The sequence below is a fragment of the Battus philenor genome, unplaced genomic scaffold (assembly GCF_028537555.1).
Source record: "Battus philenor isolate CCGP_79_NKW_IND1 unplaced genomic scaffold, ilBatPhil1.0.hap1 SCAF_1, whole genome shotgun sequence".
NCBI classification, from domain to species: Eukaryota; Metazoa; Arthropoda; class Insecta; order Lepidoptera; family Papilionidae; genus Battus; species Battus philenor.
Window position 1 is genome coordinate 5,854,242 of NW_027181661.1, and position 27,808 is coordinate 5,882,049.

Genomic DNA, 27,808 nt, shown 5'->3' on the forward strand with positions numbered 1-27,808 from the left:
TGTAGCTTTTACAGTAAAATATGTAGTTGTTTTGATTTGTCGTAATTTGATAAATATTGAGCCAGTTTGTATATAATACTAATAAAAACGTATCCGATTAAGATTTTACGCTAAACCTTATAAATATTAATTATAAATTTAAATTAACATCTAATGGGCGTGCCGTCTGGGTTTCTGGGTATTTTGGGTCGGCATACTTTCTTCTTGCCGTCTGCGCCGCTGACCATGGTACAGGTGAAGGTGAAAAAGCCGCAAGAGGAGGATTTTGTGTAGTACGAGTGGGAGTACTGCTTGCGCACGTTGTTCTCAGCGTCAAGGTCGCGTGTTACGGACTTTGAAACGGAAACGTAGCGATCATCGCGTGCCGGCGTCGACAGAGAGCGCAGCTTACTCCCCTCCACGCGCCCGTACGATGGATACGAATACTTCACCCTCCCACTTCCCGGTGTCAGCGTCACCGTCTGCGCCTGCGACGGCGATTCCTTGGATCCTACCACGTACGTCTTCTCTTTCGAGGCAACTGACTGTACACTACCTGTGAAACCCGCAGGTATCGTGAACCCGCCTGTACCTGGTACCCTCTCCCCGGGCTGATAAGTCCTGCTCTCATCGGGTCGCTCGGAATTTCTCTGCGTAATCTCCGCGTCGTGATTATTAAGCGCACCAAGGACGATATGTTGCGTATTTCCTCCGGTTGTCTGCCTCACGTTTAGCGAACTGCGCGGACTTTGAAGCGACTGATGAGTTAATGTATCTCTTGGTACCTCGTCATAGTTCGAATATTCGCCTTGGACTTCCGAGTCCGGGCCTTCCGAGTCGTATTCGTCAGGCTGGACATCTTCTCGGTCAGTTGTGTACTCGTATTCGGCTCCATTGTTACCATAGTTTGACTGGAAGGAACGCGTCGATCCTGCTGAAGCTGGCGGTGACTGTACTTCTTCCTGATCTGGATTCTCTGACTTGTGATGGTCAAGGTGTGTGTGGCTGGAATATCTACTTTCCGAATTTTTTAGAGTTTCGTCACCCCTGTTCTCTTCATCGCCAGTATTCTCTGCTATGCTGCTTTCAGTAGGATCTTCGTCTTCGGATTGCAAAGACTCCTCCGTGGGCACATTTTCAACATGGGGCGTGGTATTGACCGGCGTAGATGTTTCTACCTCTGCTGGTGTTTCGGTTTCTACGTTAATGTTTTTTTCTTTCTCATCAAAAACATCAATTTTATCAAATGATAGACGGTTTGGAAATACCTCATCTTTATTAATACTGGCGCCAGACTGCGCCGCTCCGTTATAAGTGATACCGTATTTAAATGTTCCGTGAAGTTGTGACTGTGATTGTCCGGAGCGGCCGCTCGACTGCGCCGAAGCTAAGCCGCCGCCGACGAATGGTACCTTCTGCAGATCATGAGATTTATCACCATCTTTATATGGTGTAAAGCCTATCTGTGCTTGCGATGAAGTACTTCCTGGACCGCGAGCTTGTGCATCGGCCATTCCACCTTTCACACTTCCTTGGACTTGGGAATTAGACGAATGATATGCTCCATTGGTCAACGACTGCGTTTGTACCGAACCAGTTTCAGAACCCAATTGCACGTTTGCTTGTGATTTATTATTTCGACCGCTGCCTTGCGCCGAACTAGATGCTCCTTTTTTACCCCCCGTCACTTCACTTTCCGCTTCTTTATTTTCACCTGTTATTTGAGCTTGAGCTGAAAACGAACCACTTCCAGTGTATGTACCGTGAACGCTTGTTTGCGCACGTCCTTTATCATTTCCGCCCCTAGAAGTCGCACTGGCCGTTGTACCGTTAGCGGCTTGGGAAACGCTCGCCTCTGCCTCTGAATCATCTCCGTCTGCGAGTGTATTAGGATCCGTAAAGTTCTGTGGAACTCCTAAAAATAAACGGCAATAAGTTTTATTTCAATAAAATTTAATAGTTTTATTTTGAAACTTCACGCTTACCATTGTAATCGTTGTTCTGTCCCATAAACTGTAAAAAGATAACATTTAGATTAGATAATTAATTTTGTTCTTAGAAAAATAGTTACTGGTATATAAATCTTACGCACCCTTTGATCATAACCATTTCCAACCGGGCTACCTCCAAATCGTCCGTCATCTGGTCTGCCTGCAGAACCATAATTTTGTCCCGGAATACCGCCATGATTTTGATTGTAAATTCCTGGTTGGCCTGATCCGTATGTACCTTGACTTCCTGGAACAGCACCTTGATGTGGAAAATATTCTCCATTGTTTTGACCAGGGATTAATCTACCGCCTTGTCCATAATTCACCATATTATTACCATCATCTGGACTATAGTTTCTTGTTTCACCATTTTGAACTGGTCCGTAATTTCCGTAACTACTACCTCCAGGTTGAACATTTCCGTCGGCTCCTGGGCCACTACCAAATCTTGGTCCTATATTACCTTCTCTTCCACTACTTGGACCCGGTCCATAATTTCCACTATTTGGATCTGATCCGTAACGTGCATCGGTCTGGCCTGGACCATAACTACCACTACGAACCGGCCCATAATTTTCTCCAGTGGCCCCGTTTCCTGAACCAACGCCTCCTGGCCCAATGATTCCATTTGAACCATAATTTGGGACGACACCCGGTCCATAAGGTTGACCAGGTATATATCCACTACCAGGTGCATAATTTCCATTGCCACTTGTACCACCAGAGTAATCTGGACTAAAGTTTCTACTTGCTCCAGGCCCACCCCCTTGCGTAGATCCATAACGATTGCCATCACTTGGGCCGATAATCTGTCCTGGTCCGAAATTGTTTTCTGTTCCCCTCCCAGTTAGACTTGGATTATATCCTACTGATCCTGGTGCAAAACTACCCGGACTATAACTTACGCCGAGATTTTGCCCAGGTCTATTTGCACCGTTCGATCCACCTACACCTCCTGGAGCATAATTACTTCCCACATTCGGCATCCCTTTTTGGTCTGCACCGTAACTGCCGGTTTCAGGTATATAACTCCCGCCTACTGGTCCACGAACGTTTGGACCTGATACATAACTTCCTGTTCCGTCAGCAGGACGATATCCTCTTCCGTTTCCAAATCCACCATCTTGACCTGGATTATAATTGCCTTGTCCCGGTTGCCCAATTTGACCAGGGCCGTAAATAGCCCCGCCGCCAGGATAACGTCCTGTATTTGTTCCATAATTTTCATTACCTCGCCCGGTACCTAAGTTGTCACCAACCCCTTGTCCTAAAACGTTCATTCCATTACCGGGACTACCAGCTCCATAAGGACCTTGCACACCTGTCGGTACACCAACTTGCCCCCCATACCCCAGCTGATTGTTAGCATCCGGATATTGACTATTTATATTAGGTCTGTATGGAGATCCGCCGGTTGGCATCAAATTACCATCCGGTCCTACAACGCAACAGAAGTAAGGTGAATTACCAGAAGTGTACTGCAGCCCTGGCCAATTTCCTCCTTGTGATGGGTTTAAGCCTCTTCCTCCGACCGTATTAACCTGATCAGGGTTATATGCTCCTCCTGGACCACGACTTTGATTTGAACCGCCAGTTCCATCGGGAATACCTGGTTGTTTATTATTATATACACCATTGTTTATAACAGGCCCTTGTCCAACAGGAAACGCATTTCTAGATCCACTAGGTGACGGGCCACCTCCGGGAATGTAAACATTATTCTGTCCAGTCCCATATACGGGAGGTAAATTAGAACCTGTTCCATAACCAATTTGGCCCGGTCTCAATCTTCCATCGGTACCTAGTTGCCCCGGCCCGAATCCACTGCCTGGAGCATTAAGATTTCCAGGAGGATAACTTACACTCCCTGGTGCATTTGTAAGACTTCCAGGAGGATAACTTCCACTACCAGGAGCATTTGTAAGACTTCCAGGAGGATAACTTACAGTCCCTGGTGCATTTGTAAGACTTCCAGGAGGATAACTTCCACTACCAGGCGCATTTGTAAGACTTCCAGGAGGATAACTTACACTCCCTGGTGCATTTGTAAGACTTCCAGGAGGATAACTTCCACTACCAGGTGCATTTGTAAGACTTCCAGGAGGATAACTTACACTCCCTGGTGCATTTGTAAGACTTCCAGGAGGATAACTTCCACTACCAGGTGCATTTGTAAGACTTCCAGGAGGATAACTTACACTACCTGGTGCATTCGTAAGACTTCCAGGAGGATAAATTACACTGCCGGGTGCATTTGCAAGGCTTCCTGGAGAGTAACTTACACTGCCTGGTGCATTTGCAATATTTCCAGGAGGATAACTTACGCTGCCTGGTGCATTTACAAAACTTCCAGGAGGATAACTTTCACCGTTCGGTGCATTCAGTAGACTTCCTGGAGGATAACTTCCACTTTCAGGGGTTCCCGTACGCCCTGGTCCGTAGTGTCCAGCATCACCACCTTGTACTGGACCATATCTATTTCCTAACATGCCACCGTGATCTGGTCTCACACCACCTATAGGTTCATTGCGAGCATTCGGACCACTACCATGCTGAATTGGCCCATAAACGTTTGCTACTCCAGGTTCTAATCTAGAACCACCGGGTGTTAAAGAGTCTGCTCCTTTACCTGGGACTGTTCCAACGGTGCTCCCACCTGGGCCTGAGCCTAAACCATTTCCACTAGGTCCTTGCCCTACAGTGCCTCCGGGGGAATAACTACTGTCTCCTCCCGGAGCTCCATAACGGTGACCAAAATTCTGTGCACCTGGTTGATTTTGTCCATAACCGTTCGGACCTGGACCTGCATTTTGATTATTCCCGTAGGTGCTTCCTATCGGCCCGTTTGGTTGTGCAGACCAACCCGAGCCAACGTTTTGATCTGGTCCGTATTCATTTTGTCCCGTATTACTTCCGTAAGGTCTTTTCTTAAAATTAGCCGCATCAAGTTCAGTTTTTCCATAACAGTCGTCGCATGTAGGGTCGTATATCGACTGACTTTGGGCTTGTCCCATACCGCTATTGCCACCTGTGAAAACAATAAGAGGATATACGTAAAGGTGGATTAAGTTTTATCTTTTTAAATGAACATATATATTGCATATATATGCAATTTCCAGAGAATGTTATTTGTTGACTTATTGTAGCAATTGTTCTAGATTGATTATTCAAGATGATCACTAGAAAGACGACGATCAAGATACCCGTTACCTCACTGCCCAGACACATATCCGAAAAGGATACTACTTAATATAGATATTCGTTAATGAAAGTATAATAAGGATTAAAGTCAAGAAAACAGCGATTTTATTAATTTTATAATAAAGGTAGGATATATTCCCTTGTAATGGAATAGCGCCTTAGGCGCCAAAAATTTCTTAAATCAGCAATAAGCTGGAATTTATTTAATATTTGCACAAAAACATGTGGCACGCGGACTTAATTCCTTGCATTTTCTCCCAGTTAATCATAAGAAAATCTAAAACTATATCTTGTGTTGTCAAAATAAATATTTAGCGTTAACACTTGTGACCTTTCTTGACAAGAGACGCAAAGCTCAGGTAATTCAAAATATTCAAGTTAAAATAATGTTTAATCATTTTAACATCAGTAATCGTTGTGTGATTTAGAGATACTTACTAACGCTAGCTCTGGAGGAGTCCGCCGCAGAGTGCGCCTCCGCCTTGCCTTCTTCTTTACCGCCATGGTCAATAGCCAAGTACTGTGATTGTGTCTGCCCTCGATACCTGCCACGCGGCGCCACTCCAACCTGTCTACGTCCTCGTACGACTTCTTTATTCTCTTCTATACTTATGATGACATTTCTGCAGTATATTTGAATTTCCTCTCCATCCAGCGTTACAATCTGTTACGGAAGAAATAAAATATTCAAGATTAGGGCGTGGAGTTTCTAATTATACCATTTTAGAAAATAGGTATAGTACAGTAAAAGGCAGTTATGCTGAATAGTTAGTATTTAATAGGCATCGATTTTGTTTAAAATTGTGGAATCTACGCATTTATCTATGCAACTTGGTGCAACGAATAATATACACAGAATGCAAAAGATAACTGCCCAACTGAAGTACCAGGTCGGTACGACGAAGTTGCTTATTAGCATTGGTCTCGAGGTGCAGTTATTTATCGCATGCGAGCGGGAGATGCGGAGCACTGCCTCTGTTTCACATTCATTGTGTAGATTTTGCAATAGTTAAACGATTTATATAATAACATGCTACTCTTAACAATAATCAATCGCGAAGACGATAGCATACGCCACCGGGCCTTTCACGCTCATAAACTGTCCCATTCTATAGGATAAACAAGTCTAATATTTATATATTGACCTAGATGACAAACAACTTCAGAGAGCACGTCAGGAAAGTGTAAAAAAAGTCAGTCTTCTGCGGCCTCTTTCCGCTATTAATTAATTAATAAATATCCAAAATGAAAACGACTAATTTCGTAATATTCCATACATCCTAGGAATTATTAAATATTCTGAGATGTCTATATTAGACATTGAAATAGTTTCCTCCCTCTTCGACCCTTTATTACCTCTCGTCGTACTAAAGGATCAACTGTGCGTTTGTACATAATCTACATCACTAAAGGATCACTCTTAGGACGTATTGAATAACACTACATGTGAAACTTATTCTTCTACTTTAAAATCAGTAAAGTATATTTTTATTGTTACATATTGTATTATGTTGTAATTGTACGACAATCCAGGTCAAGGAAATATCATAGGAAGTTATCGTGACGCCGGAGATAAAGAAGAGACTTAAAGTTAAATTAAAGCTCCATACAATAGTATTTACGAATCTTACTTACATAGATAATACATATTACGTATTAATTAAAAAAATAGATTACATGTATATCTTTTATTAAAATATTTTACAAATAAAATCGGTCTTTATTAAATTTAAAACAATGACACCAATTTAAAGCGGTAAAGGTTGAGTTGATATGATAAACTGAGAATTTTATCGTAATTTAACAATCGGATAGACCGGTTTAGCTTATGAAAAATAGGCTCGCCTGTTCACTTCTTCGTAATAAATCTAAATGATTGTATTTAAAAGAAAATTTTTTTAATTGACGCGTAGATTTAAGTACATAAAAGTTAAGAAAGATCTTTGCGTGATTTTAATTTATTGTATAAAGCAATATTAACTGCCCTATGTTAATAAAGAAATCATGACTTATATTTATATATGTGTGTGTGTGTGTGTGTGTTTTTTTTTTTTATAGAGGTTTAAAAATACTTTTACGTATCATAGGGCCTGATGTTGGTGCCCCGTATGTCGGACTCGATCTAGATCAATACCGACTAAAAACAATCCTCTCTCTTCAGTATCCTTCAGTATCCCAGTGTGTGTGTGTGTGTGTGTGTGTGTGTGTGTATGTGTGTGACTTTTTAAACAAATTTGAATCAATCATTTCTTCCCTAAAATACGCCCCTTGTTACACATTCAAAATGAAGGTTTGAATGCTTTTACTTGATAATCTGACGGAGATATCACAATAATTTGCTTATATTATATATTGTGTCAAAATAAATAGGTTTTTCTACACGTCCATAATGGTTAGTTTGTACTAAATATCTTCGTAATTAAGTCCGGAGTTATATTTTGTATAAAAAGTGTTTATATAAACAAAACTTTAATTTTCTTCGCCTTACTGAATTTTTTTTTCATAAAAACGTAAGTGACCAAACTAAACCTTAATAATACGCTGAGTGTGGTTTCATTAAAAAAATTTTTGAATTACAAATCGAATAATGTTAAATCTGTAATAATAACAACAGAATATAGCTCTAAAAGACCTTACGACGCTAACTTTTGAGCCTATCGATATAGATATGAGATGATGACTCAATAACGGCATAAAACCAAATCCTGATGTAAAATATAGTAATTAATAAATTAAATTGCTTTTGTTTTATTCGTAGCGGTTAGTAATAGCATATAACCAGATATTTTACTACCTTTATTTAGGTCGCAGAAGCATGGATTTTTAAATACATTAGACATAAAAAGAGCGATGTTTTAGTTATTATACCAAAGCGATTTAGCAAATGTATACATAGCCCAGCGGTTCGGCAAATTGAATTCGTAATAAGCAGACTATGTGGCACACCTACAAGGTGGACAGAGAACTTTGATAAGTCATCGGAAGACGTCACATGCATGCTTCCTTAAATCGGTCATTTAGGAAATTTATGGGGCAATATCATATCAAGCAGTGGATTGTCGCAGGGATGAATGTATTGCCTCGGGGCGTGACATTAAACTATTATATGTTGTAAATAAAAAATAATATATTCCTTAGAGGCATCTGGCATATATTACGATGGCTCATTCTAAATAAAAAATATCGCCAGCGTTTAATATTCGCAAAGCTTTAATTCGAAATTTTTTTTTCCATTTTATTACCAAAAAACAATTAGACATCGCTTCATTGTTAAATTACATTGAAATGGTACTGTATAATTCAAATAAAACATTTTTAAATAAAAGCTCAATTTGTATAGCTATATTGAGCTATAGGAATTTCAGTACTTCGTAGTAAAATTACATATATATAAATGTACATATATGTAAAAATATATATTTAGCCCTAATATCCTGTGTGAATCCTATTTATAGTGTATGCTTTATAAACACAAATAATGAATTATAATACATGCATTATGTACCAATACCTTTTTACTAAATTATATATGCACCCTTATCTTATTAAAATATAAAATAAATAGATTTTAGATTACCGAATAGTGTGTTGGTGGGGTGATGGAAGATAGATCTCTAACGTGACCACACAAGACATCTCCTTCCGAAATCCAATCACCACGGCTTCGGGATTCGTGCCATGCTTCACATACGAAGGAATCCGGATCTTGACATAGATAGTATGTCTGAAAGTAATACATTTTATTAATATTTATCCAATATAAAAAAGCAGTGCTAGTCCAGCGGTAGAGTAATGGGATTTGCGATGGTAGAATGTGGGTTCGATTCCCGGGATACAATCTTACATAATTCACACTTTTTAAATAAATATAGAATTGTCACTGCTTACAAACAAATTTGCATAGGATGCTTTGCATCAGGCTGCACATAGTGTGGTATACATGACGATCGCCAACCAATGCGCCAGGCGTTGCAATTATGGCGTATCCCGGCATAGTTTTAAAAGATCGATATTTAAAGCAAAGAAAAAGAAATAAGCTACACAAAATCTCGATCAAGGTTAACCTATTTTCGTCACTAAATATTTTAGGTAATATTAACTTAAATATATTTATAAAAACCTTAATGGTATATTGAATTGTTCTTGTTATCTAAAGCTGATAAACGAACTCAAGAACCATGATTATAATTTAAAATTAATTAACCGTTACAAAGATTGTGCAATAATATATGTATATTAAATCATCACATTTGTCGAAGTGTGCAAAGCCTATGCTCCCGGAAAGATCGCCACCATGCCCGGTCTTGCTTCTACCTAGTGAGGGGCTATCCACTCCGTGTCAATCAGCTCGTGGTCGCCACTTGTAACAGAACGATAGACCTTCACGGCAATGTATATTAAATGATAATATTATGTAAATAAGTAATTTTTAACGTACGCAAAATTATATCAAATATTTAGTGTATTTATAATATGTTAAAAATAAGTTTAAAAACAGTTGCCGAGATGGAAATATGCACTTTGGTCTGACCTGGTAGCGAACGGGGACGCGAGCTGCGACGAAGGCGATGAAAAGGGTGAGAAGGAGGGCGTGCAGGGGCGCTAAAGCGCGGGCCGCTTGCGGAGCTCCTCGCATGCCGTCGGGGCGGCTTGTGGGCTCGCTCTGGCGCGCCGACGCCCGTCGCCGCGCTCTCGTCGCCTGACCTGCGAACTCGTGATGAACTCTTGCCAGATATAAGTTCACCCACCCAATTTCGGCGATAGCACCGAATTCTGCTACTTTGACTGCGCACACGAGGAAGTGGTGATAAATGATCTCGATTGATTGTCACAAATTAATTGTACTCAAGATTCAGTTGGATTTACCAAGTCATGTCTACTCAAATGATTTATATCTGCAATATAATAAGGATTTATTTTGTTATATAAGCCATTTCTCATGATGATTGGGTATACTTTCTGCAAATTCATTATAATGCTACCGAAAGCGCTGTACCTTGCTTTAAGTATGAGCATGGTAAGATAGGAAAGTGTTAGCATCTGCCGTCAATGCTCAAGGCAGTCTTTAAGTTTTAATTAATATTAAATATGCCAAATTATTTTTATCGCCTAACTAATAAACATATGACTCTTGATTAATTAAAAATGCATTTTAGCATCATTGCATATCTTTTTTTATATTAAATAATGCTAGTATGCTTAGTTAAACAAATTATAAACAGAAAAACGGTTACGCAATTACTTTTTTGTATTAAATTTGTAAATAAATACTCTTTTACTCTAAAACAGAATTTAGAGATGGAAACAGCTTCCCGCAAATAATATAGCTGTCTTGTGGTTTGTTCCTTAATATATCAAATTTCAGTAAATTATTCATATTTAGTTAAGCACTTAGACGGACATTCGTATCGTAGGTCGCAGGTTCTGTTCCGGGGAGCACTGTGTGCATTAATTATACAGGATTGCCACTTCTCACAAACGAGTTTCTAGAAGATGGGAGCAGCTTCCTCTTCGTACCATAACACACTGCGAGGACTATGCTTGGCAGTGGGTGTCTATGGGCCGAAACGACGAAACACCTATGCCTACGAACTATCGAATAAAATTAAGCTCTTCTACAGGGTAAGCCAACCCAAAGCAAACTAAGTATTATAGCAAATGGCATCCTTTACCATCAATCTTAAAGGTATAACCAAAGATGAATAAAAAAAATTGAATCCATATTTTATATGTAACTGGTGACGTAATGTGTATAATCTACTTTAATTAAAAACCATAAACCGGGTTTAAATAAATATAGGCGATCTGTTCAAAAGAGTTTAATCGCTTCTCTCTGTGCTGATAAAAGACATTTTAATACGCAATACATAATCCTACTTCTTCAGATATTTCTCAAGTCGATTGACGACTACATCTGGACACTCATAGATTTGCCTTCCTAATAAATTTTTAAATATGACTGGTTGGAAACGGCCTGCATCTAACTCCTTCCGACGACGATCAAGGTCGTCCATCCACTTAGTGGGTAGACGTACTACGCTGCGTTTGCCAGTTCGTGGTCTCGTCAGAACCTTAATAAAATAGTTATCTATTTGAAAGGTTATAGTGACCAATTGAAAGTATACTATACGAATTAAAAATATATTTTCGTAATCGCTATTCATTGAACGATTTAATTAGCTACAGGATAGATAGAGATAGTGATATGTATAAATTAATTAAAAGCAGTAAACAATATCAATGAATGAAAAAATATTTCCTAACTTGTACTGACCTCACGTTGAGAACTATGGTCGGTTTTTAAGTTACGTAAATTTGTGTTCCAATGAGATGATTTCAAGACATGTATTACTTAAAAATTTCTTTACAAAATATTGTTAATGAAAAATTATATTTATTTGTGGTAGTTTTTTTTTCGTAAAAAAATAATATTTGAATAAATCAATCAATCAATTTATTTCCAAAACTTAAAAGTTCACATTCCAAATAATGTTACATTTATGTTAGTATGGCCAATAATTTTCCTTGTTTGGATGTAGTCTCCAAAAATAATATACGCAGCAAATAGATAATAATGAGGAAGTTACCTTCAAAATATTAAAGTATTATTTCATTATTTTTAAAAAATAATTACGTGTTAAAATGAAAACATAATGTTTCTTTATTTATTATAATATATTTTTTGAATAATTTATTACAAAATTAATTATCAACATGTTTAAAGCTATTAAAATGTTTTTCGCCATAATTGTGCATTAAGGTGTCTGGAAATAAATAACAATAACACCTAAGCCTAGTTAAAAATATTTAAGTACGATAATAAACAATTATAATAATAAAAAAAAATTAACCTTTGTATACGACGTAGTCAACCAGCATTTTATTACACCACACCAAAAGTTTATTGCTCTTATTTGAAAGACATCGGTAGTTCGTGTAAATTTAATTAATGTAATTGAGAGTATTTTTATTTACATATCTTTCGTTGTATATATTGCTTCATAAAATAATTTGGTCATATTAGATGCTTGTTATATATTACTATTTGCTGTTATGGTCAGAAACATGAAATGAAAATGAGGTTTATTTTACGATGGCGAATGTATGTACGAACGAATGTATGGAATGTACGTATAATGAAGATGTTATTTCTCACAAAGTTCAACAAAATACGACTTTTCTAACCCCAGACACCCTCTTAATATACAAAGTTCAATATATACGTGACTTACGCATCGGAATAAAAACAGTAACCCAAAACCGCCATCTTCCTATGTTTTCTTTATTGGGGTTATCATTAACGTCTAAGCGTCATCTACGAACTTAGTCTTAACCGTTATCGCGACCTAGATACGAGGCGCTGACAGCCTTTATTATTCTAAAGTACTAGGTCGATCAAAACTTATATTTAGGCATAAATTGAGCAGTAACTATTGTATTACTTATAACCGAGTTATCTCTGAGCTGACGTTGGATTCCTTCTTTTTGTATGAATGCGTGGGGTAAACGAAGCGCTGCGAGTAGTAGCCTGACGTGTGTGTGTCCGCCGGGCTCTTACTCGGGCCCACGCGGCGGTAGTATTCAACGGAGTCCACACATTCGCAGGCGAGACGCGTCTCCGAGCCGCTGCTCTCCAGCTGGTACTTGGGCACGACTATGAGGCTCTCCGTAGATTTAGTTGGCTGGCAGTGACTATGGCTCCGGTTGTAGGTAGGGTAGTGGTGTGGGGTGCCGCTCTGCCGATGCGTGTGCTTCTCCTGTGCATGATGGTATTCGTGCTGGCTCTGGGTGCTGCGCCCGCTGTGGCTGCGGCCGTGACTCTTCGACCTGTTGCTGTACTTCGCGCTCGTATCTAAGTAGCCATAACCGAAACCATAACCGCCGAATGCTTTCGTTGTCAAATTATCCCACGATTTTGGCTTGGCGTGCTGGTGAGAGCTCTGATACTGGATCTTTGGCGAAGACTTCGCGTCTGAGCGGTCGTTATCCCAGAACAACGTGTCACTGCTTAGCGAGGTACTGTAGCTGGAGGCGGAGGTATCGCAGGGTGCCGTCACATTGCTGTTCGCATACGACTGCAGGCTACACTGACTCGTCTGCGTGGACTCCGTCGCCAAATACCGGTATCGACCAGCACACTGTCCCGATGCGCACATCTTTTTCGAATGCGTGTGACTTGTATCCGTTTTTTGTGTTGACTTATCTACTTGGACACATTTTTCTTTTCTCTTATGCTCCTTCGAACACTCCTTCTTTCTTCTCACTTTTTTTCTTGAATTTGGAACGCAATGGGGATCACAACACGGACTGGCTAGATCATAAGCCTCGAGGCTATTGGCGTCCTGATTGCTATAGGGGGGCATGCAAGGTCCGCAGCCGTGACTGTGGTTGCTCCTGTGAATCTTCGCATGTTTCCCGTTGCTTGCTTTATACACTTCAGAAGCACGATGCGACTCACCAGAGGTTTTAATGACGCAGTGATGGCAGTCGCGACGATTGCGTGGCGATCCGACCGTGATCACGAAACTTCCGGTGCGTAGGTTGGGCTGTATAATGCACGTACCGTACCGCGGGTCCAGATACTGATACATGAATACGCTGCCGGGCGATGGTTTTGGATTAGTGACGTTCTCACTGGACAAAGTTGGTCGGCAGTACCCGCTGTTAATACCATCACCGACATTATTTTCTTCGCTATCTGAAATAACGTCTGAAGGCGATGTTTTCTTTTTCTGAGACGGCAAGCTGTGTGTTTTCCAATTCGCATCAAATACTTGCCTCTCTCTGATTGTAAGTTGTTCTAATTCACGCATTTTCGCTTGCAAGGCTCTTTGGATGTTTATGTATTTGAGATGTAGTTCGACCTTTCGTACGCAGTCCTCGAAGATGACGACAATGCGCATTCGCGCGTCGCATGCGTTGATGGCCTCCACGATGGTTGCGTGGTCTGCGTGCTCTACGTCAATGCCATTGATAGAGAGGATGACGTCACCCTCACGCATACCCGCCGCTGCCGCCGCCCCCTCCGGGTCCACTTGCTCCACGTAAGTAATTACTTCTATCTCTTGTTCCTACAAAGCACAACATCGTTATATTATTATGCAAAGTAATTTCTTACTTATTGCCTAATTAATTAAAATAACAGTCAGTTTCTTTCCCAGGATTAGAAAACATTAAGATAAAAATTATTTTTTACAATAAATTTTGCCTATATGTTCCAGCCTTTACTAATTAAATTTGTATGCCATTCGAATACAGGCATGTATTTAAACATCTGTTTACTTAGCTAACCCGGGCTTGCTGATTACGTTAAAAATTAGAAACTTACGATCCATAAGCCAAGCATAATAAAAATAAAATCGTCTAAATTGAAGCATACTCATGTTACGTAGATATATTAGAGATAAGTTAATGCCGCATTAGTACATACAGGGTGATTGGTCATCGGTGGAAGGGCTTGAAGGTGTGACGTATAGCTTATTTGTCAGAGAAAATCTTTAAAGCTTTTAGATCTACAACTAATCTCGAGATTTACTGACACTTACAAATGTAATGTAAATTTGAATTGCCTGTAATCTGTAAATGAGGAATGTCTTAGTTCTCAAGAAATAAATAAATAGATAGTAAAATTACTATTACTTCTCTGATCATAGAACGCCAATTTAATCCATTACTTTCGTAATTAAATATATTATAAACAATAATTCTGTTTATAAGAACAAAATAATGAAGAAAACATTTTTTAATTGTATGAAAAACAATTGGTTAGTTTGTTCTTACGTATTTTGTACATGGACTCTTTGGGTGTAGACTTTCACCTTCTTGCTCCGTGCTTCACTGCCTTTATCAACCAATCAGCCTGCGATTTTAATCATTAGCCCACCTACTTCGATACCTACGTTTCTCTACCTTTCTTTATTACTAGAATATTCCATAGAAAAATATCAAGCCTTTGCCTTTTTGTAGTGGATCCCGTAGCTCTGCAGCGTGAAGCCGTATGATCCGTTCTTTTTCTCCACTATAATGGTGCGCCGTCGCCAGTCTTCCTCTCCTTTTCCACCACGTTCAGACTTTATCGATTCTCTAATCTGTACCGAGATTATTAAAAATTAGTTCGCAAAGAAAGTGGCGTTATATTGATAAATATTTAGGTATGAGTATTATTTTTTTAAAATGGAAATTATCTTCTCGGCGACGCAGAAGTTTCAGAGCTCCCTCTGGAACCTAACAAAAACCAGATCGACAAGGCCCCGAAATTTTAAAGCGCCTGAGAGAGAACCTCTACCTGGGCTATCACTCGCGTTTAACGTTGCCATTCAAAGTTACCCGTGGGGGCCGAACCTCAACTCAATCGGTTGCTATTATCACACAATCAGGAAAACTTAATTAAAAAAGCGTTATCGCTGGAAAACAAAATGGAAACAAAAAAAACTCCAGCCACGTTTCCATCGTTAATAAAAGAAAACCAGTCATGGTCGTGCCGATATCGCGAGTATTTATTAGAGTATCCTTAACGACTATGTTTAATTGGGTTCAGAACTATTTTTGTTGCATCAAATAGAGGGTTAAGGATCTATCTTGGTCTCCGAAGGATGCAGAATAATCATAAAGAGTTCGACATTTTTTATTTTTATAACATAGGGCAAACTACAAATATATTTCCACAATAAAAAGAAAAATGATTTATCATTATATATGAAAGGTTCTTTCTTGATTGATTGTATTTTTAATTCTCTTTAATATTTGTCTAATTATGTCTTTAGATAAACTACTATTGCATTCGCTAATTGATGCCAATTATAATTTTAAATAAATACGTGTTAATAACTAGCGCTTTTTAAGACGTGAGAAGGATCATTTATAAGGCGAACAAAATTAAATTAACGATCGCTTGGAACTTGGTTGCTAAGTGACTTTAACATTGAAAACAAATCCCAATATAAATAATTCAACAAATACCCGTGTGAAAATGTAAAACTCCCATGGTGTGTGTAATTTATTTAAGATTAAAAAAAAACCTTAGCTTCTTTGTGTCTATTTAAAATGATCCTTGAAATAAATGAATTATATATAAAACATATATAATTTCGTAATGTATGTACAGTACATTCAAAATTCGCTGTAGTAAACAAAAGCAAAATGTTAAAGAATTAAATCACCATTTTTGTTTTTAGTTCGCAAATGAATATTTACCTTATATTATTAATGCCGGGTGACAAAAGCTTGAATTTATAAAACACTTACAGAGTTATCAAGGGAATCTTCTTTGGAGTCGTTTGTGAGCTTGTTCCCATTGCTCATACTGCTAGGACATCGCTCGCTTAGCTTGGGAGAGCTCATGGCTCGCGGCGGAACGCCCGGCTTCTACACGTACATCTCCGCACTGCCTTTCATTCCATTTACCTCCGAGCATGCTTTTTTAATTTGCGTCTTATGTCAAGCACGACAAGGCACGCCGAAACAATTGTCCCGCGTATCGGTCCGGCGTGACGAAGCATTACATACACGCATGCGTAGACCTCGCGCATGCGCGCCTAAATTTTACTTCCTGTAAAACTATCTAATTACTTCATACACACACACAGGTCGATAACATCAAAATAAACGTCTCCATATTTAAAATACCAATAATATATTGGTAAAAATATTTTTTATTGCACATGGTCTGTAGATTGATTTGTATTGCGCAGTTGTGGTACGAACGCGTAATGGCTTAGATAACATGGCCTAGACGTTTATAAGATATTAGTTTTATTAACTGTATTTATAAGAAACTAATGTAATAAAAAAAATATTTTAATTTATGTTCTCTTCGAAGGTAAACATGGCGTCTTTTAGACAGAAGATAAAACAGTACGAGAGATGCAGATTGATGAATATCTCCCGAATTAGTCTTTATATTTCTTGACATCTGTTCATATTTTTTTCTCACAATATTGTATCTCTTTGATGTTAGTGTTTTATTCCCTGTGCCGTATTTCCATCTCCATCTCAAAAAAACTATTCGAACCCTATTCCATCACCTTACACCAACTTAAAATACGAGAATTCTCCTTACGTTTTATTGACAAAGACGTCAACAGCTGTGTTATTAACTACTTGTATTATTTAGTTCTTAACATAGTATGATGTTCGACTTCTTTTATCCATCTAGTCACCATGGCAAATTACCAAAACAAATTGTTTACGACACAATTTCATACCCTTTATTTTTTTTCTTATCCAACAATTCTTATTTTTTATTGTAAGTAGTTGAAGTAATACAAGGATAACATAATTTAGAAATTTCGAATGCGTGAGATGCCTCGAAGACCATCTCTGTTGCAATAGCAAGTGTTTATTCGCGATGTTTATCGCAGGATTTATCAAGCTTGGGCTAATCAGCGCCTTGACGGATCGATCCGTGGTTTTAATGAAGTCGTAATTAGTTCGCAAAGTCGTAAAGCAGTCGTCACTTAATTATTAATCATGCTCCTTCTAATACTGGTCGTCCTTACTGCGGCTTCACAACCGCCACGCTGTGTTCAATATTGCCGGTACATGTGAGTTATTTCAATGGTTTTATTTTAAGTTTAAATATTATTTAATTTATATTCAATGGTCATCTTTGCTATAGTCGGTTTAGTGCAAGTATGTAAGTTATAAATAAAACATTGGTAATTTATTCTGCCGATGCCAATCTTAGTGCTGGACCAAAAAAATCGTTATTGGCTTACGCTTATATTCCATGGACAGAATTGAAGGCTTGCTAACGAAAGGCAAGTGGTCGGGTAACATTACGGTAGCGTGTGCGGTGTAAAATATTCACAATTGATTTTGTGCAAAGATAAAGCAGCAGGCTGTAGCGCTGTAGGCTGGGGTAGCGCTTTATCTTACTGCTGTTCATTCGACAGTAGATTACATCGAAGCGGAAGAGTGTTGATGATGACTGATATACGATGACTTCCGTGTTCGACAGGAAGTTTCAATGCGGCCGTTGATCTTTTTGACGACGAAAAACAGGTTCATGACGTGCTGTACATCAGTTGTGTAATATCCCCGACGTTGAGTCTTTATCACAGGGCGTGACTGGCAGTAGCCAAAGGAGCAAATAAAAAAGGATTTGAGCAGTGATTCTTTCTTGATAACGCGACGTCTTGTGAGCAGTAATTGTTAGCGTTGACATTGCTATGACTTACTGTGTAGTAGACGGGAGTTTTATCAGAACATGTAGATAGTCTTAGGTTACTGCTTTTTTAGTTTATCATCACCTCGAGATCACCTCGGGGTCACTCTGGATATAAGAAATCTCATGAGTAGTAATAGATGTTCTAGGTCCTGATTTATATTTATATATATGTATGCTTAAAAACGCATTAATAATATTACGAAGGTTTCCACAGACCTACGAACGCAATTATAGTCCTGATGCACTTTAACCGTTACACGATTATCCTCCCATTGCTCGAAGTGTCACGTCAGTTAAAAGTCGGGGCTTAGCAATTGGGTGGTATAACATGAAGGTTCAAAGCCTGCAGCTTCACGTATATGCCTTTCGTCTGGTGGAGACCAACTAAAAACGGATTTAATGCAATTCCAACTTCATGGGCGGTTGAGGTTCATTAAAACGAGCGGGGTACGACTAATTTACATAAATAGATGTAGTTAGATAAATATCAAGTCAATTCTGGATACATATAGGCACAATGATGTGTCATAGATAGTTCAAATCTTTAATAGAAATAATGATAACTACTTGCATTAAGCCGACTAAGGATCTAATTGCTGTTAAATACTATTGTGTATTTATGTTATAATCGAGCTAACATATTCAAATGACTTCTTTAAAAAATCAGACATTTATCAAGGAAACTACTAAAGTCATATTACATCATTTTTAACTACGTTTGAATGACAAAATGTATTTACTACATAATTTTAAAAGCGTTTATTAATATTACTATCCACTTCATATAACTTATAGTGATAACTTGTTTTATCATAAGAATACCAGACAGAGACCAATCTAACTTTTGTCATTCTTCAACTTCGTATTTTAAGTAACCAAAGGAGTCCTACATTAAATAGAGCCCACGCAAACAATTTTTGTTACTTACAAAAGAGGTTCTATATTTATGGAGCTTACAAAAAGATTTAACTAGATTGTTTTTTATCGTCTTCATCATTTCAGCCATAGATTCAGCTGAGAGGCCATAGTCATATATGGACCTTCATTGCTTGACTTTAAATATATTATTTAGATAGACTTTATATAGATTCCTAAAAAGATCGCAAAGTTTGACTAACAACGTATAGAAATAAAAAAAAATAAGAGTACAACCGAGCCAACCACGGTTAAGCCTTCTCGGGAATCTTATTAGAATTTTTAAAAGGTTTTGAGTGACAGCGGAAACTCACTACATGGCGCATGCTTTGTCATAATCATCATTTAAGCCGTAGAAAGTTGAACATAAGCCTCCGCGATAGATTTCCAATAGTATTGATGGGAAGCGACCCGCGTCTGCCCACCTTTTAGGTCAACCTCTTAACTAAGCTTGCTGGTCTGAAGTCTTCACACCAAAACCTTAAGTCCAAAGCGACATCCTATATCTACACGCTATGAAGCCTGTCCACCGTCACTTAAACTTGACAGTCTATCTTTATTTACAGTAAATTATGTATTATACTTTCAGATTTTCCAGTCAATCTGTAGAATGGGACCCACAATGCGATTGCTCTACATTACTGACTGAAACCCTACTTCCGCAATCTTATATCAACTCTGCGACTGTTTCGAATCCTTACGAAAATAGAGGAGTATATACTGTGAAAAGAGTATCGTATCTTGATCAGCTTTACTATATATTAAACCCATCGACGAATATCAATCGTACCCCGCAAAAAGAACCCAAAGGTCTCAGCAATAAAAACTATGAATCAATGGATATTTTTGACGGAAAAGCTATTGAACGTAAAAAAGTTCCATCTGCTATGAACACAGAGAGAAATACATTATCTTACATAAATGCAGATGAACGGAAAATTAAATTAAGATCTGAACGCAAATTACTTAACAACCCTAAAGAAAGTCATCAACCTGAAGTAAATTTATCAGAATGTGTGAACCAACATTTATCCGCAATCGCTCAAAATCAGCAATGGGCTACAAGTAAATTTAAGAATCTGCAAAACCTATCTCATGAAAATTTAATTGAAGCTGTAAAAAATGAATGCAAGCAAGTGGCAGAATTATCCAGAGGCAATTTAAATAAAATCACGAACTTTACCACAAGAAAACAAGATTCACAACATTTTCAAAAACCAGGTCATAGGAATTGGTATATAGATGATAAAAGCGTGGAAATGGGGAAAAATGATTTTTTGATGAAGCCATTAGATGTGAAGTTACCGTTAACGAATTTAAATAAATCTGAACCAAAATTCACTTATAATAATACCAATATTACTAAAAACCTTGTAGAGAAGAAAATAAAAGAACATGATATATTCTTAGATTTAAAACATTTTGATAATACAACAAATGACGGTGTAAACAATTCGACCACATTGTCAACAACAGTAAAGGCAACAAATATTTCAAGAACAGTTCCTGACTTACATTTTACAAAAATTAATACATTGCCAAATATCACAGAAACATTAGAGTATAATAACGATAATAATAATTCAAGTAGAAGACACAAAAATGAGAGCAATCCAGTTAACAATCAAAGATCATATAACATAGAAAAATCCGTAACCAATAAAGAAGATAAATCTACGGAACATAGCGGTGCATATAATGAAACAGAAATCAGTACTAAATCATATCTTTACCATGAAACTATAAGAGAGAATATTAATCCAGTTAAAATATTGCAAAATAGAAGTATGAAAGACGGTGTATATTTCTCAATAACGCCTCCATTGGACAGTGAAGAACCTGTAACATCAACAATTGCTAACCGTAAAGTCTATAATGAAAATGAAATTCCATTACAAAAAATAATTACTAAAGAATATTCAAATGGCACATTACTAAGTGTTGTTGATAGCACTGAGGCTTTACCTAATAATGATTTTTCTTTTGAATATGTGGATAACACACAATCAACAGAGTTATTTACAAATAATTACAATGATAATGATAATACATCACATGATTATGAAAGTTACATTACACAAATGCCAACAACAGAACATTACAAGAGTGCACAAGAAATTTTAGACCATGATGGTATTATTATAGGAAAATTGTACTTTGTGTTTGACCAAGAACACATCCCTGCTAAATTTATACAAAGACCTAATGGTGAAATCCATGTTGGTATTGACGGACCAACATTATGTTATAAATTGCATAAAAATGATGACTAAGTGGTGATTTCAATACTCTTTCAAATTGTCTTCTAAAATAAATACTACTTTTTTATGCAAACATGTTTGTGCAAAAACAAAAAATGTTTATGTCTATTAAATAACTGCGACAGAAAACATAGATAAAAGTTGCAATAAAAAGTTAAAAAATGCAAGTTTAATACAAATAATATTTAGTGTCTGTTTTGAATTTTATACTAAATTTATTAAATGAAAGATGTGGTTGACATGGCTTATATATTTTATTTCCATATTTGAAACTCTCATCCCATTAAAGAGAATACATATACACATTACCAAAAATTAACACTTAGTCTCTTTTGCAAAAAAGACAGGCACAATTTATTAAAATTTTGCTATTTTCTCATTATGCAGTATGTATGCAAGTGTAGAATGCCCCAAATTATATAAAATAAACTTGACTAAATTTTGGTGATGACATTGAATCATCTTGCATACACAGTATGGATATGATACTAAATGTGATCATAAATAATATACTCACACCTTATTATAATTGCATTTAATATCATAAAAATTACATTGAAATTAAATAATGCATTTATTGACAAATTCTGTACACATAATGTAAAAATACTTTGTACTTCTGCTGCTTGGACAGTCTAGGTACTGCCATGTACTTAGGCAGTTTTTTCCTGCCTAAGTTTCCATTAAGTTTAGGTACAAATAGTAAGAAACAAGATTTGATTTTCTCACCACTCAAGCAAAAGCACCATAACCATTGAAACATATATCGATAACAAGTACATAATGATTTAATATTATCACACCTTTTCAAATTCACACTTGCAAACATTGGGACTTCAAAAAAATTTTCACTCCAAATCAGCAAAATTGCCATTTTGAAGTGAAAAAAGTAACACAGAAAAAAGTAAACCATAAGGATTAACACTAACAGACAATTATTAAGATTTACAAGAAGCTATAAGACTTCAACAAAATAAATTTATATGATTGACTAGAATTTTTTGGGCATTTTTATCTTAGTAATTCTTATGATTTACTAATATAGAACTGTGACAGAAACAGTACTTTCTCTGAAAATAAATTTTCACTTCTGATGGTGAAAATAATTGTAAAACAATTTCTCTTCTGTGACCCTTTGCTATGTAGTTACATAAGATTAATTACTATACTGATATTATTATAAATTTATGTAAATTATATTTTTAACTCCGAATATTGTTGACATTCAGTTACTTTCAGAGCACTACGAAGGAATCCAATCAGTCACTTGTACAGCTCCTGTTTGGTGACTAAAATACACACAATAACGAAAAGTAAATTAAACTCTTAAACCAATTGAAAATCGATGCCCTATCACTTTCCTTCATTAATAAATAAGTTTATTTCCAACAATTATTCATCAAAAGTTTCATATAAAAAAGTAAACTCCGTTGACATTGACAGATTGTACGTTTCATTCCACCGCGTAAACATTCAACGCACTTTAGTTTGGCGACGCGTGAAGCGTTCATTTGAAAACGATTCGTTTTGCTGGGCATTGTAGGCACAATACGTTCTTCAAAATAATTCTTAAACATTCGAATTCAAAATGGAACAAGGTCTTAAATTCGCAAGCCGCTATGCTGCCATTATCTTTGCATTTGAGCTCATTTTTGAGAAGAAAGTATGGGCACTGGTGGCACTTTCCAACCACCTGCTAAACGCGCATATACTTACTGCAGCGAGGATCATGTCCAGGCGATATCTATTGAAAAAAATATTACCGAAAAAATAATTTGGCAACAAACAACAAGACTTACAACCATACGGATATAAAAAGCCAAAATGATTAAAAACTTGTTTTATTTAATTTAATGATAAAAAATAATAATAATAATAAATTATAATAAAATAAATAACACTTTTGATTTTACTTTTATACTTTCTTGCTTTTCTCATGTTAAAGAAAATGAGATAAATTAATCATGTATTATTTTAAGACGTAAAGATTAAATATATCCATATTGAGCGTTCCCGTTTATTAAATATATTCATATTTAATATGTACATCTTTCACTGAAGTTAAAATTTATTCTAATTTATAAAAAGAACTAGCTTTTAAAGATAACTACTAGTTATCTAGTATTTATTTATCTTTTTTCTTCGTTTTTATTATTATAAATGTTCTCCTTAGATTATATTATTCAATAAATACCGATTCAATAAAATATTGTGCCACATAATATATTTTTATCGTTTTTACCGGTAAATTATGGTAAGAAATAGAACTTTTTAATGTCTACCAACATTATAGGACATAATGCAACATTGAAAGGAAGTTAATATTTTATTTTTTAAAGGCCATTAATTTTTGTAACCCGTTCTATTACTTTAAAATAATTAATTTTGCGATTCAGACTTATATAATTTGACTCAAATCAAATTACTTTGTCTTTCCTTTGAGATTTGATGTAAAATAAAATTTTTATTGTATTATATAAAGCATAGTACAATAATATATATTTTAAATTCAAGTAAATTTTCAAGAATTACTATGATGCAAATTTTTTATTAAAAACTTTATTTTTTTCCCTTCGTTATGATTATCCTGTTCTTTTGTTTTTGTTTTTGGTTGTTTAACGCGTTCGGCTTACATACTCTTATCATTAATAAAACATTTGTTATCATTCTATTAGATATTAATTATATCTGATGAATAAATAAATAGCACTTCAAATGTTATACCATGTAATATATTTTTGTGTTAGTCTAATCTGTAAACAATAACCGGAATCGGAAGTTTTTAAGTGCTACCAACATAACAGAACTGAAGAATGAGTTTGTCAAATCGTAGTCCATTTGTAACGATCGAAGAGCGGTGAACATCGAGGAGAGGTCGTGGAGGAATTTACCATCTAGCCACCATCGCCGTTCGCCAATTACACCATGGCTGATACCGAGAAGGCGCCGCAGCCGCAACCACAACAGCAACAGCAGCAGCAGCAGCAGCAAGACCAGGCACCTCAACCGCAACAGGCTAAAGCCGCCGCTAAACAAAAGCAGGTCATTGGTAAGTGCTACGCCATCTTAGATTTTGCGTGGCCCGGCATTTTGGTTGGAGCACATGGCCATTGAATTGTTAAATATTGTATATAAAGATTACCCTTTGTGTTTTATGTATTATAAAAATAATTTACTTTCTGGCGCGCTGCATTTTTGATCGTCTAATAAGTTTCAGACGCCTCAACGCCAAGCGCGGCGACCTAATCAATACCGCGCAAATTACAGCGTCTATGTTAGCGTCCTCTGTGTATTACGTGCAATTGCAGAAAAGTTTCTTATTTTAACTTAGTTTTGGTTTAATGTGTAGATAAGAACAATTAATCTGGCGAAATTTGTTATTGTATTTATATGTAACACGCCGTAAAAGGTACAATAAATTTTTACACTGAAGTGTATTGAACAAATTAATAATTCCAATTAAAGAACAATGGAATTATTTTTATATTTTAAATAAAAATAATCTAAGGTATATACCTAATCTACAATTACCTTACATTTCTTTATTAGCGGTTTTTTCATTGGCTATGTCCATGCGAAATATATATACTTATTGAAACAATGTAAAGGCAGCTTTTTAAAAGTTTTGACTTTACTTATGACTGGCCCCGATTATTGTAATTAATTTAAATACATGATAAGCAGCTCATCATAATTTTTTGTTTGCAGCTGAGAAGGTTTCGGGCACCGTCAAATGGTTTAATGTTAAGAGCGGATATGGTTTCATCAACAGGTATAAATTTTAGTATTTATTGTTTACATTAGTTCCATCACTGATTCATATGTAAACGTTTATTTAACAATAATCTGTAAATATAACTTAAAAGCTATTCAAAATAATATTTTGTATTAAAGTTGAGCATCTTCAATTTTATGGAGTAAAAAAAACATTAGATCTGTGATGCTGCAATGCATGCTTATTCATTGATGACAGGAATGACACAAAGGAGGATGTGTTCGTGCATCAGACAGCAATCGCTCGGAACAACCCGCGCAAGGCTGTGCGCTCGGTGGGCGACGGTGAGGCAGTGGAGTTTGCCGTGGTCGCCGGGGAGAAAGGCTTTGAAGCCGCAGGAGTAACTGGACCCGGCGGCGAGCCGGTTAAGGGCTCGCCTTATGCAGCCGACAAACGCCGCGGCTTCGCACGCCAGTAAGAACCATCTAAAATAACATAAACATCACATATAACATCTTTAAATGGCAAAAATTAAGATATTAATAATCAAAACACTATTGGTTGAAATGCAACAGTAATGCCTTAAAATTAATTGAGCTCATATTCTGTTCACATCACTTTCAACACAATGCAATTTACACAAAAAATGACTGAACTTAATGTTGCATTCTATTTGACTTAATTTAAATGATTAAACTTGATAAAAGCTATCAACATTTAATCATCACAATTTTTTGTTTTATTTTTTTAATATATCAATGTTGATAGCTATGCTAATGTTGATACATACCTTTGATAAATAAGGTTTAATTGTTGAATATACTATTTTAATTTTCTTAAAAGAATCATACTTTATAAAAGGTAAGTTATGAAGTGTAATAATATAACTCATTTAACAGGTACTACCCACGTCAAGGCGGACGCGGCGGTGAGGGCGCTCCACGCAGGGGAGGCATGGGACGTCGCGGTCCCCCGGCCAACCAGGGGGGCGCGCAGGGAGATGAAGGGCAAGAGGGGGTTGCACAACCACAACGCAGGTGAGCAACACATCCATAGTACTCAAATATTGCACAAATTTTAACACCTTCACTTCAAATAGCCTTGAAGGTCTGGTCTATTTTTATATGACCATATTTTATACATTTGCAAATTCTATATATACTTTTGTCTCAATTACTATGGACTTATGTATATGTATGTATGCTTTAGGTTAAATTATATATTTGCTTTCCTGATGCGGTTATTCAGGGACTTGCTTCTTACACAATCTGTTATTGGTTGGTGGAGATATTTTTAAGTTGTGTTGTTTGATAGCTATGTCCGTCGCAACTTCCGCGGAGGGCGACGCGGCGGCGGGCCGGGGCCTATGAACCGCGGCGGTTACCGTCGTGTACGTCCGCGCAGTTTCCAAGGCGGCCAGCCTCGTGAAGACGCTGCCGTGCCAGCTGCGGCCGCAGACCAGCCCAAACCCAAGCCGAAGCCGCAGGCCACGCTGGAGGCTGCCACCACCAACGAGAGCCAGGCCTAAGCGCGCCACCGTGGCACGCCCCCGTAGTGATTCTGACCGCGTGCCACGCCCTTTAATATCTTATCCAAGTACCATTCAATGTGTTTTGTTCGGTCGGTATCAACACTAATTCTTATCTTTAGCAACTCATTTTCGGGGGTGTCAACTGCATGATATCATGGATCAAAGATGTGATATTTTTATTATAAATTGAATTGATTGTTCTTTGATTGTTTGTAATGCCCAGAAGTGGGCACCAAAGGAAAAAAATTGATTATAACTTTGTGCAATTAAAATATAATATATTCTACACGATTGTTGATGATGTGCATGTTGCAATACCCCAAAAGATCTAATGAATTATGACAGAAAGATGATTCTTATTGAACTACAATTTTTGTTGTATAATGAAAAAAACCTTTTTAGGTTTTCTTATTTTACGTTTCAAAATCTTAAGTGATAAATGATATTTAATTTTGCATGTGTGATTCTAAAAAACTACAAAATTCTTTTCATTAAAAGCTACATATGGGAAGAAGTTGAACCTGTATGAACCTTTTAAATAAAAGTTTACCTACCTGTGTGAACGTTGTTTTTATTTCAATACCCAATGCCACTCTCCGCCTCAGGGTCGTCTACCTTTTGTACTTGTGATTAAACAAAAAACTACAATGAGCAGAGGTGAATAAACTGTCTTGTGTGAATTGAAATTTGAAAGGAAATCCAATTTAAAGTTTTAATAGGACAAATTGCTTTATAAGATTAGAATAAATCTAGAAATGGGAAATGTACTCATAAGATTTTGAGTACTAGGCAGAATTTTTTTAATGATATTGTAAACTTGATTACTTTGCTAAATCTAAATATGACAATATATCTAAATAAAATGTGACAACTTTTCCGTCAGTAATTATATATGTAGACAATTACTTTAAATATTTCAAATTTATATATCTAAAGTAAATAAGGTTCTTTATTTAATTCACTAAAGGGTTACTGTTATTAAGAATCTTAATTAAGCAATATAATTGTAACAGTGGCCATAAAACTTGTAAAAAAAACTAATTTAGA

General features: G+C 36.7%; 4 protein-coding genes across 4 annotated transcripts; 2 read left to right on the forward strand and 2 right to left on the reverse strand.

Moving 5' to 3' along the window:
- Positions 1-49: 49 nt before the first annotated feature.
- Positions 50-10,187, reverse strand: LOC137928466 (uncharacterized transmembrane protein DDB_G0289901-like). The gene is made up of 7 exons (XM_068771422.1): positions 10,128-10,187; positions 9,703-9,987; positions 8,749-8,895; positions 5,610-5,835; positions 2,072-4,998; positions 1,965-1,992; positions 50-1,894 (listed from the first exon to the last, which is right to left on the reverse strand). The coding sequence occupies exons 1-7, from the start codon at positions 10,185-10,187 to the stop codon at positions 144-146; spliced, it is 5,424 nt and encodes a 1,807-aa protein (XP_068627523.1). The 3' UTR covers positions 50-143.
- A 1,939-nt stretch (positions 10,188-12,126) lies between these two features.
- On the reverse strand, positions 12,127-16,555 carry ssp6 (short spindle 6). The gene is made up of 3 exons (XM_068762405.1): positions 16,416-16,555; positions 15,128-15,259; positions 12,127-14,242 (listed from the first exon to the last, which is right to left on the reverse strand). The coding sequence occupies exons 1-3, from the start codon at positions 16,509-16,511 to the stop codon at positions 12,614-12,616; spliced, it is 1,857 nt and encodes a 618-aa protein (XP_068618506.1). The 5' UTR covers positions 16,512-16,555; the 3' UTR covers positions 12,127-12,613.
- Positions 16,556-17,443: 888 nt separating this feature from the next.
- Positions 17,444-21,714, forward strand: LOC137920196 (putative uncharacterized protein DDB_G0285119). The gene is made up of 2 exons (XM_068763466.1): positions 17,444-17,713; positions 19,844-21,714. The coding sequence occupies exons 1-2, from the start codon at positions 17,640-17,642 to the stop codon at positions 21,525-21,527; spliced, it is 1,758 nt and encodes a 585-aa protein (XP_068619567.1). The 5' UTR covers positions 17,444-17,639; the 3' UTR covers positions 21,528-21,714.
- Positions 21,715-24,333: 2,619 nt separating this feature from the next.
- On the forward strand, positions 24,334-27,324 carry yps (ypsilon schachtel). The gene is made up of 5 exons (XM_068776259.1): positions 24,334-24,564; positions 25,224-25,287; positions 25,489-25,704; positions 26,130-26,267; positions 26,545-27,324. Exons 1-5 carry the CDS (start codon positions 24,441-24,443, stop codon positions 26,756-26,758), a joined length of 756 nt encoding a protein of 251 aa, XP_068632360.1. The 5' UTR covers positions 24,334-24,440; the 3' UTR covers positions 26,759-27,324.
- Positions 27,325-27,808: the final 484 nt, after the last annotated feature.